Genomic DNA, 17,212 nt, shown 5'->3' with positions numbered 1-17,212 from the left:
AGAAATTACAGGTGTAAATGTATTGCAATGAATATTATAATAAATTATAAATAGTAAATAAAAAGAAACATGTAAATTTTCATTAAAAGAAAAGTATGCACTGAATGATATTTCTTCTTAATAAAAGGAAATGGTACACTTTATAGTTTAACAATTTCTATATACACATGTCATATAAATTTTAGTGTAAATACACTCTTTTAAAAAATTTGTTTTATTTAAGAAGTCAGAATTGTATACATCCCATACCATAATGTCTTCCAAACGAGTATAAAAGGCATACTGCGTGATTAAGCCCTGAGTGATTTTCAAATTTGACATAGAACGAATGTGCTTTATAACATATAACTTTTCTTCATAATTCGTGCTATTTTACCTAAATATATGTTTATAATTTTTTAATATTCTCCTATTATAGATGGAAGTAAAGGTTGTAATATAAAAGTATCACTCGCGTAATGTATACAAATATTGAGTTAAAATTTTGAAATAACTTTTTGTAAAAGTTACCGACTCATACATGATTTAATACAGAATTAAATAGACCTATTAAATAAATGCTTAGAGAATAAATATTATATTTACACTGTTTATAAATTTAAAGACCGAGTATAAATAACACATTAATATTTTCTTGCTTTCAATGAACACGTTTCACGGTAGACATTCATAAAATCTTATGTAAGATTAAAACACTACTGTCTTGCATCTTGTGTAACCACATTTTATACAAATAATAGAAATATACGTCTTTCATTTACAGTGAACGATTACTTAATTGAAAGCAAATTACTATAAATGGAAGGATTACTTCTGTTAATAACTAAAATTTCATGTTATAAAATTTGTATATTAAATAAACATTTTATGTTTAATATTTACATGTATGCAAGTTGAGTGCACATGATACATTTACAAAGTATATGGTCGATAGTGTTAATTGCGTTGCTTTAAAACGTCCTACATTTCGGTTTGAAATTGTCAAGCACATGAATTACTATTTATCATAAAGCCCAATTCTTTTTTTTTCATTTTTAAAAATGCCTGATTTCCTCTCAGAATTATTGTAAGTCTTACAGAAGGCAGTAATTTTTGTACACCTTCCAAAAGTAATTTTCGAGTACAAAATACATCGCTTATATGCCGGATAGTATATATACACTTTTTTTTTTCTCTTGTAATGGACATAATTTGTACTCAGTTTCTTGATAGTTCTAGTCAATCATATTTCTTAAAATGGTACTCTAAAAATTTCTTAGATGCAGTATAGATACATTTAATAAAAAAAATGAAGAATGAGTCTTATTTACACGTTATAAAAATCAATCGATGTAAGACTGATCGAAGGCATATAATTCCATATCTGTATATTGCCAGTACGATATACTGAAAGTAACAATTAAATAAAAGCTATACTTATATTCAATCGCTGATGGAACCGTCTAACATACCAAAAAGTAGTACGAGGCTTGAAATATTGTCTTACAGAGATCGATTTTTAAACCACATCGACATATTTTGAAGTACTAAAAACACTTGGTAAACAATATACCAAATCCGTTTAACCCCTTGGCATACTCTGGCGAGTCTGACTCGTGATCACAACACAAATGAGATATCGGTCGTTATAATTTATGGCCCGGATTTCACCCGGCTGAGTGTCGTATCTCAAGGGGTTAAAAAAAAGAAAAGGACTTACAGCGGAATTGAATGAGATAGAAGGAAACAAAAACGTTTGTATGTTCATTGAAAAAAAAAAATTATCTCATGTTTTCCTTAAAAGTCTTAAATCTACGATCTGATCGAATACTTGCACAAACCCTGTAGCCCATAGGCTGCAACTTGAAATTTCGACGATAAAAATCTCAAGCAGTAAACGTTTACGAATTATTAGAAGTGGGATTGGAATTCGATAATGATTCTACACGCATTGAATCGATTCTGGCAACAATTTTTAACGCCGGACCCAATTTGATACTCATCGCCGACATGAGGTGATCTTCCTTGAGTAACATGAGTGCTTGACCATCTATTTCTTGGATAGCGAAATCTTCCGCGTAGTCCGCACAACCTGGCAAACCACGTATGAAATCACATACTTCTCCAACCTATATGAAACACAAAATGTTTTAATTACATTATACGTTCTGTCTCGTTTTTTGTTATTATCAATCTATAGCAATTAACATTAAATATGTTAAATCATTACCGTCCACTTGACAGGATTAACTTTTGGCAGTGTTTCATCAACAGAAGACGTAGTAGTCGTAGTAGATAATGATTTATCTTCCCCATTCTTCTTGATCAGGTCTCCATCAATGTTCTTCGATTCAGTCTCCATTTCAGTCCATTGTTTTTCCACTCCGTCACGGTCTCTTTCACGTTTTTTGCTATTTGATTCATAACTTATGATAATGTTCCAAATGTTAGTAACTTACTTTGTATTAATCCATACCTTCATGAAATTTCCAATCTAATTGATGTACTTTCTCAGACACGCAATAGTTTCAAAAGTAATGTATTTACTAACCTTTTTGCGCAACCGGTGGAACAGAATCGCTTCTCCTTTTTGAACTTAATATTCTGTTCATCCACTAGATTACCGCAACTTTCACATTTCCCGATTTGAACATTATTTCCATCCTCGTCGCTGGGATAACTGGGCGCGTGCTTCTTCCCTGTAAGGGTTGAAACATGCAACGAACGTTACATTATATTTCTAATGTAAAATTATATAGCATGTGTGAATCTTTTGTAATCTTACTTGGCGGTTCTTCGTGATTCTCTTTCTCGGACATACTACTATTACGATTCAAAATATTACTATTTTCTTGACTAACTGTATTATTTAATGACGTTCGATTAACAGCAAATGGTTCAGACGCTGAAATAAATCAATTCACAAGGGTAAACATCATAAATAGTTCATACAACATTATTTCGTGATAATACAATTTTTTACCTTCTTGTATGACAAAACCTTCTATTACGTGTGTAAGGACTTGTGGTTTAACCATTGCTTTTGGAGGCACATGTTTACTGTTTGCAGTAACCGGTACTGAAACGGGTATTGCTGCAGACTCTTCATTGCTAACACCATTCGTTATAGAATTAATGGTATTCGCCAATCCCGCCAAAGGATTGTTGCAGGGTTTCTCTTCGGGCTTCACTGGTGAACTTTCTTCATCTTTTATGGTTGCTTTACATTGGTCCCCATCTATAAAAAGCAATACATTCCAAAAGAACTCGAAACATGAAATACAATAATGTCGTCTTGAAACCAACCTGTCGTTTCTGGTTGCGATACTGTAATTTCCTCTATCGTAAGCGGCAACGGTTCTTCCTTTTTCAACATTGGTTTAGAATTTTCATCGTTGGTAATTGGTATATTCGTAGTGGATGGTAATACTAAGGAACATTCTGCTTGATGATTACGATCGGGCGACGTAATCATTATAGTGGAATTGCTATTCTCGTGGGTTTGCTGATCTGATGACTGATTTACCATTGACATTGTTTGAACCTGCGACGTCCCACTAACTATTTGACTACCAATTATTGTCGAATTAATCGCCTGAAATATATTATACTATACAATAATCACCGTTACATAATATCTGAAAAGAAAATGCAATGTTCCTAACCTGCAGTGGTAACTGTTGTACTGTGGACATTGGTGATTGTTGTACTTGACTCATTTGAGATGTAGTGGCAACTCCAACTCCAACCCCTACTCCCCCTACAGATACAACGGGCATGATCGGGCGTTCACCACCAAGAACTACACCGGGTTGTTGCTGTTGTTGTATAGCCATGTTTGCTGGAAGGAAAAAGACAAGAATTACATATCCCAAGAAAACTATTAGAAAACATTACCAGGAAATGTAGAGAACGTCATCTTACTCATTATTGGTTTAGGCTGTATCTGCTGTTGCGATGGTTGTACTTGCTGCTGTTGGTACTGCTGCTGCATCTGCTGTTGCTGCTGCGTATGCTGTTTCTGTTGAATAAAAACCTGTTGATGTTGTTGTTGCATCGTTTGCTGTGACTGTTGCTGCGGTTGTTGCGGCGATTGCAGTGGTTTACCGCGGCCTTTACCGCTACTACCACTTCCTTTTCCACTCTAAGTTATAGAACATACAAAAAAAAAACACTTCCGTTCCATTATACGAAAACAAAAAAGAACTTCGGTATGCTTCTAATCACGTGTCTCGACAATCGCAGCAGTCGAACATCGTTCTTCTAATTGTTACTTGAACTATAGTAACCTGTGCATATACCGTGGCTTGTACTCCGTGAACGGTTTGGGTAGAGACGGAACTGGCGGCCCGTATATTAGCAGCTTGTACAGCTTGTAGAGAGGACGGCAAAATACTCAACGGTCGTTGCCCGCCTGTGCTCTGCTTACCCTGCTGTTGCTGCTGTTGCTGTATATCCATTACCTTCGGTTTTGCGCTAGCTGCAGCAATTTGTTGTACCCCCTGAATTTGTTGCTGCGTTGCCAATGCTAGATGAATGAAAGGGATATGTTACACGATATTTGGAAACATTTTCTGTTGCATGTATATTAAACTAACCGTTATGAGCTTGAATAGGTTGTGGACTTTGTATAAACATATCGGGTTGATTAGGACCTCGTATGAATATTTGATTGGTAAGAAGCGCAGGTGGTTGAATCCCCGTCCAAGCAACCTGTGGCGTAAACTGCCATGGAGCAAACTGCATACCACCCCTTCCGCCGGGTGGCGTAGCTGCCGTACATGTAGTATACTACAAATTTGAAAAACAATATGCGTATGAAACATTATTCGTATACAAAACAAAGCAGTTTACCGCAACAGGAAATTCACACAGAGCAGTACCTTTTGTACTTGATCTTGTTTAGCCGCAGACTGCTGTTGCTGCTGCTGTTGTATAGATGGTGGAGGTTGTGGAGAACCGAGCACACCAAGTTGTCCGAATACTAAGGTTTGTCCTGCTCCTGGTGTAGCAGAAGTGGGTACTGGTAGGTAACCGGTAGGAAATCCTTGTACTTTAGTACCACCAGCTGCAGGGTGACCTCCACCTTGACCCGGTGTTGAGGCAGTAGTCAACATGTGAGGTGTGAGTTGAGCAGCTGACTGAAATGGCTTTCCAGCCGTTATGACCTGTAAAGCATCCTACTTAGAAGAAAATTTGTATTTGTATAGAATACAACATGTCATGAGTATATTTAAGTACCTGTATAGAGGAAGGATTGATCCCTGCTGGATGAAGAGCCAGGTTCCCTGGCATTAGTAATGGAGTTCCTTGAGTATTATACAGTTGCTGTAAATGATATGCTTGGTTTTGCATGGGTTGCTGAATAACTTGTACTGCTTGAGGGTGTGCAGCCATAGTGGTTATAGTTGTCGCTCCTGGTTGACCAGACAAAGTCATGGATACCCCTCCAACACCTTGCTGTTGATGTTGCATTGATACTGCAACAGCACCCTACAACATATTGTAATTTTATAAATCATATTAAAATACGTTCTATATTTCTTCTTATGTGTACATATTTTGTAAATAAATTTTTACCTGTTGTTGAGGCATGATTGCTGCTACCTGTGGCTGGACTTGTACTTGTGTGGGAACAACATTGTGCGGTCCATTATTAGACTGTTGCTGTTGAGACTGTTGCTGCTGCTGCTGCTGTTGCTGAACTTGTTGCTGAACTTGCTGTTGAACCTGTTGCTGAACTTGCATTTGTTGTTGCGATTGCACTTGCTGCTGTATTTGTTGTTGAGGCTGAACCTGTTGCGATTGTACTTGTTGCTGAGTCTGTGGTACTTGTTGTTGCTGAGCTGATTGTTGTTGAACATGCTGTTGTTGTTGCTGTACATTTTGTTGTTGTTGAATATCATGGGTTGCAATCATCATTTGCTGCTGTTGCTGAGGCTGTTGTTGCGATTGCTGTTGTTGAGACGGTTGCTGCTGTTGCTGCTGAGGCTGCTGTGGAGGTTGTTGAGGTTGTTGTTGTTGTGTTTGTTGTGGCTGATTTTGAGAGATTCCAATTGGTTTAACATCTGTCATGTTTTCCAACACCTTTTTGTTATTTGAAATTAAACTTCCTTGGAAAAAGAAGTGTTCTTATTCTTATTAAATTTTCAATAATCGAATGTCTTTTTTTCTTGCCATTGTATATAAATATTTTTCATTAAATTATCACTTTTAATCTTTTTAGTTTGCTGCACCTGAAAAGAAAGTTTTTCTATAAAAATAAGTTACATTGAAATTAGTTGTATATAGAAACAACAATCAAATGTATATTAAGAGTTTATTGGTAATCAAGATAAGATATCCTTTATACAAAATTACTTATTTGAATATGTAATTTACAATATATGTAATTTCATAGTTATAATTTTGTACAATATTATGTATAGATATCAAAAACATTAAGCAATCATGTGTTCTTATTTAGTTCATACAATCCTAATGTAGCACCAATCATGTTTATTCTTGCATGAATTAGAGGTACCAGTTGCACAATATTTATCGTTCATAACCTTAACGTTTCTGACACACGTGTAATATCGCTCATTTTAAATTCGAATTTTATCCGATCACTACCGTCTGACATGTTGATAGAAGAACTGTGAAAGTGGGGTGTTTAAAGTGATCAATTATTGCTAACAATGTAAGTGTTTTATTGTACTTGATTATTGTATGTTTAATGACACAAACAAAAAAAAATAGCTAATTTTATAGTAGCATGAACGATTTCGCATGCGGTACCTTTCGAATTTCCGTATTGAAATATCTGTATTACGAACAAAATATACTACTTTGTACATCGGTATTAGTGATTCTCTTACTATTTGATAAATGTTGTTTTTAATACATATCAGATATTGCATTTTTATAAGTATAAGAATAAAAATGAGAGTTAACCTTTAAGTGAACCATCCGAGTAATATTTGAAAATATTATGATCACGAGAATAATAAGATTTTTCATTGATAAAATCATCTAATTATTTCTTGTTTAAATATTGATCAATAATATATAAATTCTATATTGAAAAACGAAATTTCTACAAATGAAAAAATTTCCAATTATGGATAACACAGCTAATAAGAAAAAATTATATATATACACACATATATACGTCACATATGAATATATGTATATATGTATACAAACCAGTCTATACGTTTTTTTTATATATTTCAATATTCTAAAATTTAATTTTCTACATATACATATATACGTATACGCTTTAACCTAATATATTCTCTACTACTCTGCGATTTCTCTGAATTACATAGTAGAAGTGGAATGAAATAAAATAATTTACATATTTTCCGAAATTTAATAGTTGTATGAGCTATATCAATTTTCTTCAAATGTTTAAAAATACTATATTCACAGTAACGAAATACTTATAAACGCCACAATAAATACATATGTACATACAAACAACATTCATATATTTAAATGTTGCGTATATATATACTTATCAGTAAACATGAGAATGCATCGTAGTAGGAATGTTTATTTATCATTGAAAAATCTATTCTCCTTTGAGCGAAGTTATCATCGAATACTAGAATGCGAATGTTTATGCTGTTAGAGTAACTCCTAACCTATAAAACATTGTAAAAAAAAATGACTAGTAAAATTTCATATTGTATCGTATCGCGAGCAGAATACGAGCCACACAGAAAGTAAAATTCCTTTTCATAAATTGGCAGCAAGAAATACGAGTTTGTGTAAACATTCGTAGTCCGCGAGACGCCATAAAAAAAAGACGAACAAAGAATAATACATTTTAAAGAGGCGGAACGAAAGGAAAAAGTCTCGAATGGTAAAGAAGGGACCTATATCCACGAGAGAAGCATTGAAAAATATCGACGAAACGAATACACGGACACGATCCATCTTGAGAACGGAGAGGAAGGAACAAAATGTCGTCTCGCCAGTACCACCATAATTAGTGGCAGGACAAGGGGATTGAAGGGAAAGGGGGAGGGGGGCAGAGTATTTCTCTGAGCGGGAAATACGATTGAAAGGCGGGCAGAAGGGGGAGGCAAGAAGAAGGGGGGAAAGAAAAATAAGAGAGAGAGAAGGGGAGAAACGACTGGTGATAGGGGGCGGTTGACAACATGGATTTCGCCATAATGGTAATAACGACGGACGATGATAATAACAACACGCGCGGTTCTTTCAGCGGGCGCTCGTACGATACACAATTTATTCACTCGGGGAACTGTAACACGCGGAGGAAACAGAGGAATCGTGTCTCGGTGAATACGCGGTACAGCGCGTCCCTAACGCCGACATATTGGATTACAAAATAAAGCACGTTCGAAGATCCGGCGGGACATAACACACACACCGTGTTTATTGTACTCGATGACCGCTCTCCGATTGAACGTTCCGGTAAAAGTTACTCCTCGGGCGCAGCGGCGGGCAGCGGCTCGTTTAAAAGATACGGATAACGCGAATCTACAGGGGGATTAAATGGTATCGAAGGTGTACGGGACTGCACGGACAGTTTCAAGAACTTGTTCAGGTACTCACATGGCGACTGCGCAGTCACACCTATCACGTTTTCGAACACGCCGTGGACACTCACTGCCACTAAATTTCACTGTGAACTTGACCAAACGTTTCTATCGTGCACAATCGTCTTTGGGAAAAAGAGAACAACGATACTGGACGAATTTTAAACAAAGTTTTTGTTATACGTTGACGTCGAGAGCTTTCGTGAGCATTCGTAGTCGCATTCGTTGTCTGCCTCCCTGCTCCCACACGATCCACGGAACCCCTCGCTTCTCTCTGTTCCTCCCTCCCCTCGCGGCCCCCTCTTCCTGTCTAGACCCCACCATCGGGACACTTATAACCTCACCTCTCCCGTCCCGTACGGTATCCTCGGCCTCCCATTGGTCCAGCGGGGACAAATCCCAAAGGCATCGTTTGCGCTGGGAAAGGCGGGGCTATTGGACATGGTGGCTACGGGCGCATGCCCCGTAACGGTACTCATACTCTTACCATCGGCCCACACATACACCGCGTACCCACACGTCTCTTCTACTTTCCACGTATGTACACGCGATTATAGTCCGCGGAATATTTCGCAGTATACTCAACGATACCATCAGGGACGAACGAACTACAAGTTTCACCCCAGACGTTACACGCTGTACCGTATTATATACACTGACTTTGTAAAACGAAACGTTGCATGAAATTCAAATTATTTTGCAATCGTCTTTTCACAGTATTCTATGGAAATATTTTCGTCCTCGAATTTTCTCATCTTTGGTATCAGCATCTAGTCTACGTTTGTAGCTAACGAAAGCGTTTGTTAAGAAAATATTTAATTATTAAAAAATCATCGAGTATTACTATATTCTAAGCTTATAGAATCTATTTTTATATCTCTTGTTTCATACACGAATCATTGGTGTATTTCTTAGGATTAATACGTTCATTTATAAAATGCAATAAACAAAGTGCTATTAACAGACTCTTTGCAATGTAAAGTAGGTTTATACATTTAGTAAAAGAATTCTCTTCCTCGTCATAGTCGAACTTTCAATAGGGAACCATGGAGATACTGAAATTGCATTTGTTCGCTTCGAATTCGTCGAATTATGTTTAACAACGACACAGCAGATTTCTAAATGAATATTCAAATACCGTGGGCCTGCCGCCCCACTTTCACAACCGCCGGCTACGCCCCTGTCACAGCTGTTTCTAAGCCAAGCTTATACTGCCCTGCTCAAAACCCCGTAATACAATTTCGTTCGCGATTGGTCCTCCGCGGTGTGTAGTGGATCCTTGTCCAATCCGTGGAGGGTATGTCCTACATTTCTTTTTCTCGGCTAGAAAATGAAAAGCGATAATCGTTCGCGCGAATATCGCCGAGTAGCGCCAGGAATTTCCTATGCTCAGCCGTCGGCTTGACTCGGTAAAACCACGTCTCCATCGAGGAACACCGTAACGTCGCGTCGTAACGATTCCTTCCCGATCTCGGGCTCGAGATCTCTACCGATCGCTACATTTTAATATCTGCTAATCAAATATTCGTCTCCCGAAATATCAAACTTATTATTCAACGATCAACATTCCCCAACTTTCGATCGATCTTAAAAACCGTATAATTTTCTCTTACAACGTACACACCGTTTTTCAAAATATCGATGTGTTAAACCATAGAGAGAGTGAGAGAAAGAGAGAGAGAACTCTGGAGGGGAAGAGAGAAGGAGGCAGAGCGTGGGGGGAGAAAGGGACTCGAAAAGATCGAAACCCGAAACGCATCCGATTTATCGGTCATCTTCCAATGCCGGTCATGGATTTCGACAAAGAAACACACGATGGTAGGACGCTGGTGCGTCGAAGGGTAGGAAGAGTCGTGGCCGCGCCAATCCCAGCAACCACGTCCCTACGGCGGCCTGTTCCCCTCTCGCTCGTTCGCCCCCTCCTTCTCTCTTCCTCGTTCTCTCTCTCCGTTCGTTTCACACGTACACGAGCGTCGCCAGCGCGGAAAGGGGCCGCGCGGCTGTGTGCGCGCGTGGCTCGAGTGAAACAGCGACAGTCTATAGTCCCGTTCGCGGCAAGGTTAGGAAAATTACGATATATTTCGCGGGAGGAAGCGTGGCGGCGAGGCACGCTAGTTTCTCGTTCGACCGATAGAGCGTGCGGCAGGGGGAGGGTGGGGGAAAGCGGCAGCCAATGGTTTAGGTCGACCGGGGTTGCCAAGGTAACAAGTTAATGATTCGAGCCGCCACTGAGAAATTAGCGTTCGCGGTCCGTCGACGGTGGCGCGCATGCGTTCTCCCGACACTGCTACGCTATCTATATGTGGTTGTATATATATAGAGTACATGTGTATATATATAGATATGCATATATAGATATATTTATATGACGCATACATGTGTATATATATATATATAGATATAGTATGTATGTATGTATATGTATATGGTGTGTATATATGTATAGTACATATATATTCCGGTTTGCTCGGCAATTCTTACATCTATACACTGTTTCTCTACACACACAGGGTTCATGGTGTGTGTACCTGATCCTATGTGAGTGTTCAGCCACAGAGCTACAGGAGTATGCATGTATATGTACGATAGAGTGTGTACCGAACACACAGTCGCCCGGAAAGCCTGAACGGCACACAGGGAAAGAATCGTACAGCGTTTCAGTCGTCGCGACGATTGGTCCCCTTCCCACTCTAGCCTTCTTGTTGGCTTCTCTGTTTCCCATTCGCGTTGTCCCTCTTCCCCCTCCGGCGGACCGGTACGGATTTGCATCACCGTTCGATCCGTCCTTCTCTGGCCATCTTCTCCCGTCTCGCATTCGACCCCTCTACCCCTGACCTTATTTTCCCCACTGTTCCTCACGCGGGAATCGTAATTCAACCACGCGTCGCCTCCTCGCGAATCCTCTTGAACGACACACACGCGTCAAAGCGGCGGGGTGGGGGGGGCCGACGCGGCCAAGAAGTAGGTGGAGTGAGGAGGAGGGGGTGGAGGAGGAGGAGGAGGAGATGCCGATGGTGGAGGAGGAGGGGAGTTGCCCATCAAGATTCACCGTGGATTATAATATTCGATGTCCGTCGATCAGGAGAGGCGAATTAGCGTGTAGAAAATGGAAGCAGCCGGGGGCACGTAATTACGCCACGCCTGGTCCTCCGCCGCGTATGACGACGGTCCCTCGTACCCGGCACGAAATTCCCTCTTCGTTTGCCAATCCGGCGAATCACGCACCCTCCATCGTAGCTGCTCCGTTTCCTTTTCTTGCTTTTTCCTCCTCGTTGTCCCCGTTTACCCTTTGCAATCGAGCCAGCCTCGGCATTCAATTTCACTGTAACGTCGAATTACCGATTTAAATGTAACGATTTTTCCTGTAATTATCTGCAGTGTGTATTGTAATTATATGGGGGTATTATATATTCATTGGTTCCCCGGTGGTCTTGAATAAACAAGTGATCTGGTATATCAAACCATGCAAATTTTGCAGTGGAAAATCAACACCTTGGACCGCGAAGGGTTAAACGTAGATCATGGATGTTCGTTACGTACGTTCGTCAATCTTTTCCTTAATCGATCTTCCCAAGGCGAGAAACTCGTTTCTTGAGGATAAATGTTAATTTTGCCGGTTAACCCGTTTCCCGCTGCGGTACCCGTTTCGTTATTCGTAAATGAGCTTGGGTTTTTTCAGAGACTGGTCTAAATGTATTCCTTGTTTTATGATCGTCGAGGAAAGTTTTTGTTGTTCGTATAGTAGATTCAGTCTTCTATGCGACAGGAACGTGGAAGAGTAGATTTTTTGTAAGCAATCGAGGTGAAGGGAGAGTGGATGTTAATCCTGTCGACGCTGTAGACGAGTATTCCGTTGAAAATGTATCGATGACTTTGAATATGTAAATTAAATCAACGGGGAAAGTAATGAACTTCTTCATTCCGTGACGAATAATCCTGTAGAATTTATACCGTCTTCGTGCAGCACACATTTCGGTGGTTCCTATAAATATTGTTGTATATTATTAGCACGCCCGGTCCTGTATAATTCGATACAAGTCCTCTAAATGTAACAACGGATCTTAGAATATCCGCAGTGTGCTCTCGAAAGACAAAATCGAGCAAATAATTGGATTGTATTACCATTAGTAATAAATTTAATCTTATCTCCAAATCCTCTTAGAGATATCCTCTTCCCTTTTATAATGCACATCCTGTCCTTATTTCAGTGATATCTCGCGCATGCAATATTCTATTCCTGTCGGTGAATCACTGCTAAAAATGAACCCTTCCATCATTAAAAACCAGCAGTTTTCGGACTGCATCGGAAGTGTCGTCTTCCGCGAACTACTTCTGCGTCAACGTTCGCCATTCGAAGGGAAATGACATTCAAGCCGAAGATCGTTCCAGACCACATTCGCGTCGCGAGATCTCCGGCCGCATTACGGAAATATCACGTTTCAATTAGCAATGCTTTCCCTCCGAGAATACCGTCCCGGACACCTAAATTTATCCAAATCGTTGAATACGAACCGCGGCCGGCGACGACCAGTTTTATCAGAAAAACTGAAACGGTCAACAGACCATCGATCTCGAGGATGCGTTCGAAGCTTGCGAATTCGTACTTACTATTCGAGGAATTACTCTCTCCCTCTTTATCTCTCGCGTGCGTGTAACGCGAGCAAGAGATCCTCTATTCGCAAAAGAGGGATCCTCGACAGCGAGGCACTCGCGTCTCAAAAAGAACTCGAAATGTTTTTGCAGAAGGGATGAGTTCCCGCAGATTGTTCCGCGCGCTCAGCGCCGCCCCGAGATTCCGTTCGTTCTCGGCGAACGCGAAACCGGCGTTCACCTGCGACAGGTACCAAGTGCAGCGCGGCCCCTACGCCAGGATCGACGGCAAGCACGTAGCCTTCTTCGAGAGCGTGCTCGATCGGAACCGGGTGATCTCGGACCCAGAGGAATGCGAAGGTTACAACATAGATTACGTGAAGATGGTCAGAGGTAAGGATAAAGCTTAGGATAAACCAATCCTTTCATTCCATCCTCGATTGTCCAAGATGGAGATACTTCAAGATGGCGTTCGGTGCACCGGAAGATCCTCCGACTTCCTCGAGACGAATCACGGTCGCGATCGTTGGGTTTCAATGGGAATGTTAGAAGTAGAATTCTGTAAAAAGAAAATGGTGACGGTATAGATTACTCGGATCGTCGGCGATAACGAGAAAAGAATTTCGATCGAAGACGTAACAGATCGTATACGGACAGTAGACGCTGTATCGTTGATAAAGAGTCGATTCGAGGCGTTCGAGGAGCAGACCGTAGACACGAGATTAATTCCAGGGAAGAGCAATCTGGTCTTAAAGCCGAAGACCACGGAGGAAGTGTCCGCCATATTGAGGTACTGCAACGAGAATCGGCTGGCCGTGTGTCCTCAAAGCGGCAACACCGGGCTCGTCGGCGGCAGCGTGCCGGTGTTCGACGAAATCGTTCTCTCGATGAAACTGATGAACAAGATCATCGACACGAACGAGCTGGCAGGTTGGTAGTTAAACGATTCGCGAGCGTCCGCTGTCTGACGGATCGGTCGGCCGATTAAATCGCGGAAACCGGGAGAAAGGCAGGCGGCCGGCGTCGCTGTCACGCGCGGTCGGCCGACATCTTCGCAATTTTCACTTTTCTTCCGTGATCGTTGAACGACAGGTGTGCTGACCTGCGAGGCTGGCTGCGTGCTGGAGGATCTGGACAATCATTTGTCGTCCGTGGGCTTGATGATGCCGATTGACCTCGGCGCCAAAGGTAGCTGCTTGATCGGCGGTTGCGTGTCGACGAACGCCGGTGGTTTGAGGCTTCTTCGCTACGGCAATCTGCACGGGAACGTGTTGGGCCTCGAAGCAGTGAGTTTCACGAAATCCTGAGGCGCTGAAAATCTTTAACGATAACGCGTCTGTCACCGACACCAAAATTAATCATCGCGTACAGCTTCGCTGCCTTCGTTCAGCGTAGAAGTCGTATTTTCCTCTGAGAAATGGAGGTTCCATTTGTACGGTTCATCGGTTGCCTCGTTTGAACAATTCGATTAGGGGGTCCTAGTTGTTCTCCAGTCTCGAGCGGACATCTTTTCCAGGTGAAAGCGGACGGGAAGGTGGTCGACTGCTTGAACACGCTGAAGAAGGACAACACCGGTTACCATTTGAAGCACATGTTCATAGGGTCCGAGGGGACTCTGGGGGTCGTGACGAAAGTCGCGATTCAATGTCCGCCGCTTCCCAGGGCGGTGAACGTCGCGTTTTTAGGTACGGGAGGAAGGGGAAAGATTTCAATGCTCGTTGGTCCACGGAGTAAAACGTGAAACCGACTCGGTTCCAGGATTGAACAGCTTCGACAAGGTCCTGAAGGCGTTCTGCTTGGCGAAGAACGAACTCGGCGAGATACTGTCCTCGTTCGAGATGATGGACAAGCTGTCGCTGGACGTTTCGTTGAGCGTGTTCGGGTTGAGGAGCCCGTTGACGTCGGTGCCTGACGGACACGATTTCTACGTGCTCATGGAAACCTCGGGGAGCAAGACGGAACACGACGAAGAGAAGCTCGCATCTTTCGTGGAGCGAGCGCTCGCGGATGACATCATCGAGGACGGCACGCTAACGTCGGACCCTGCTAAAATCAAAGTTAGTAGTTCAAGTATCCTTAGACAAACTTGATTCAAGTCGATCTCCGTGTAATTAGATCGATACCTTGCGATCGGTCGATCGAATTCGTGAATGTCATTAGCGCATTTCAGACATTTATGCGTTCATGGGAGATTTCCGAATGCAGCTTTGGGTAGAATTGTTTTATATTTTTTTTTAACTGTTCTCCATTGTAACAATTTCATTTTTCTAATTATCATTTTAAACATTTGAATTTGTATACTGTCTAGTGATTATTATCGAAAACTGAAAGATCTTGTCTTTCTGTTGAATTTAAAACGATATAATGTTTTTGTGCGTGTGAAAATCATGCGAAAGTGCGATGACTATTAACCCTTTTAGTATTATCGATGACAGAAATTGATGACAAATTCCTTTAGTGATACGATTGAACGCTTCCTCGAATCCGCTATTCGATTTTCATATTCCATATTCTGCAAGGAAACGAACGCATGCATTTTTCCGTTGATATTTTATTTACGTGTGACGGTCAATATTACCGCTCGCTTTCCTCGGCGCCGAAGAAAGTACTCTTCGCGCTCGGTAAGTGGATAATTGTTATCTACGACGCATGCTTAATTCATCTGATCGAATGCCGTTCGTCAGAATCTGCGGGAGTCCATTCGAATCTAGTCTCTCCTCGCACATTATCCACCAACGTTCGACGATTAGAGTCTACACTTTGACATTCCCCTCGCGGAGATAAAGTGTCTCCGTGTAAACGCAAGAAGCTCCATTTTGTGCGCTTTGCACAGAAGACCTCAAGTTTCATATAGAAGGAAAATTGAGGAAAATGTACTGTAACTTTGAGAGAGAAATGAATTGTTGCGAAATGGTTTGTCTTGTTTTCTGTGTAGAACATATGGTCGCTCAGGGAGCGCATTAGCGAGGGAGTCCTGCGTGATGGTTACGTGTTTAAATACGACCTGTCGATTCCGCTTCCGAGTTTCTATAAGGTGATCGAAGTGCTCAGAGATCGCGTGCGCGATCCACGCGTCATAAGGATCTCCGGCTACGGCCACTTAGGTACGATATGACTCAGGCAGCGATAAAAATGGTGGAGCTATCTTCTCTTTATATCGCGCCGTCCCGTAAACAATGCGATTCTCTTCTATTTCTTTCAAAAATCCAGATGAACACCTTTTCTAATCTAATTACAATATACAGATAATCTACAGATAAAGAACAATGTAGGTAAATCGCAAAGACGTTTGTTTATCTGAATTTTTAAAGATAGAAGAAATACGAACACCGTACGATTTATGGGACGACCCGATACATTTCACTTGTCTTTGTTTCTTTTGTGCGAATTAGGAGACGGGAATATTCACGCGCAAGTGTCCATACCGAGCTACGACGCCGATGTGGCTGCCCAACTTCAGCCGTTCATCTTCGAGTACGTTTCGAGTCTTCGGGGCAGCGTGAGTGCCGAGCACGGTATAGGATTCACCAAAACCAAGTACCTGCACATGAGTAAAACGCCGTCCGAGATCGAGCTCATGCACGATTTGAAGAAGCTCATGGATCCGAATTCTATCCTGAATCCGTACAAGGTTCTGCCTCCGGTCAAGTCATCCGAGTGATCGTTTCTATTTAACACTGAGATTAATAGGGATATTAAGAATGATAATAATTAGATTAGCAAGCGAAAATAAGTATAAAATATCGAAGAGAAATAATTATTTCCATTGATAATCCATTAACGCCCGGATGATTCGCTGTGCTTTGTACTTGTACAACTTATTCATAGAATAAAATTGCTTCCTTATTTTAAATTGTGCATGTTTATGTCGAAATCTTTTAATGATTCTTGGAAATAAACGAGTAATTGCTGATTGAAACGAACGTGTCGTGAATATACGTCGTTGGGCGTTAATAGGTTAAACGCGACTATCTCATTAGCAATACACCGATGCATTCCTGTACTTAATGAGTCTAATATACATAGTTTAATCAGTAGGAGATAAGTGTAATATGTGCCATATGAAATATACCTATATATACAATACCTGA

General features: G+C 41.1%; 2 protein-coding genes across 10 annotated transcripts; one reads left to right on the top strand and one right to left on the bottom strand.

The window, feature by feature from the left end:
- Positions 1-76: 76 nt before the first annotated feature.
- LOC116429969 (uncharacterized) lies at positions 77-8,804 on the bottom strand. Of its 9 annotated transcripts, XM_076364591.1 has the most exons (15): positions 8,363-8,804; positions 6,916-7,610; positions 5,560-6,215; positions 5,221-5,472; positions 4,863-5,147; positions 4,578-4,770; positions 4,269-4,507; positions 3,904-4,123; positions 3,645-3,820; positions 3,286-3,574; positions 2,963-3,217; positions 2,765-2,884; positions 2,531-2,678; positions 2,210-2,405; positions 77-2,108 (listed from the first exon to the last, which is right to left on the bottom strand). In XM_076364591.1, the coding sequence occupies exons 3-15, from the start codon at positions 6,052-6,054 to the stop codon at positions 1,881-1,883; spliced, it is 3,096 nt and encodes a 1,031-aa protein (XP_076220706.1). In that variant the 5' UTR covers positions 6,055-6,215; positions 6,916-7,610; positions 8,363-8,804; the 3' UTR covers positions 77-1,880. The 9 variants fall into 9 exon arrangements, with proteins under 9 accessions (XP_076220706.1, XP_031839404.2, XP_031839403.2 ...); XM_031983544.2 differs by lacking the exon at positions 6,916-7,610; XM_031983543.2 differs by lacking the exon at positions 6,916-7,610 and having other exon boundaries at positions 5,560-6,232; positions 8,548-8,804.
- On the top strand, positions 6,511-17,205 carry D2hgdh (D-2-hydroxyglutaric acid dehydrogenase). Its single transcript, XM_031983552.2, has 8 exons — positions 6,511-6,661; positions 13,275-13,514; positions 13,854-14,051; positions 14,214-14,407; positions 14,638-14,806; positions 14,880-15,178; positions 16,057-16,225; positions 16,514-17,205. Exons 2-8 carry the CDS (start codon positions 13,280-13,282, stop codon positions 16,780-16,782), a joined length of 1,533 nt encoding a protein of 510 aa, XP_031839412.2. The 5' UTR covers positions 6,511-6,661; positions 13,275-13,279; the 3' UTR covers positions 16,783-17,205.
- Positions 17,206-17,212: the final 7 nt, after the last annotated feature.

This window comes from Nomia melanderi, chromosome 2 (assembly GCF_051020985.1).
Source record: "Nomia melanderi isolate GNS246 chromosome 2, iyNomMela1, whole genome shotgun sequence".
Lineage (NCBI taxonomy): Eukaryota > Metazoa > Arthropoda > Insecta > Hymenoptera > Halictidae > Nomia > Nomia melanderi.
Note: the sequence above shows the minus strand (reverse complement) of the source record. Positions and strands in the feature narration are given on the sequence as shown.

What these genes read in the sequence shown, in the direction of transcription:
- LOC116429969 (XM_076364591.1), bottom strand. Translation starts at nt 6,054, where the DNA reads ATGACAGATGTTAAACCAATTGGAATCTCTCAAAATCAGCCACAACAA. An exon ending in TACAACAGTTACCACTGCAG is followed by an intron (nt 3,575 to 3,644) that starts GTTAGGAACATT and finishes AATATATTTCAG; the next exon opens with GCGATTAATTCGACAATAAT. An exon ending in ATCGCAACCAGAAACGACAG is followed by an intron (nt 3,218 to 3,285) that starts GTTGGTTTCAAG and finishes TGCTTTTTATAG; the next exon opens with ATGGGGACCAATGTAAAGCA.
- D2hgdh (XM_031983552.2), top strand. Translation starts at nt 13,280, where the DNA reads ATGAGTTCCCGCAGATTGTTCCGCGCGCTCAGCGCCGCCCCGAGATTC. An exon ending in ACGTGTTGGGCCTCGAAGCA is followed by an intron (nt 14,408 to 14,637) that starts GTGAGTTTCACG and finishes CATCTTTTCCAG; the next exon opens with GTGAAAGCGGACGGGAAGGT. An exon ending in CGGACCCTGCTAAAATCAAA is followed by an intron (nt 15,179 to 16,056) that starts GTTAGTAGTTCA and finishes TTTTCTGTGTAG; the next exon opens with AACATATGGTCGCTCAGGGA.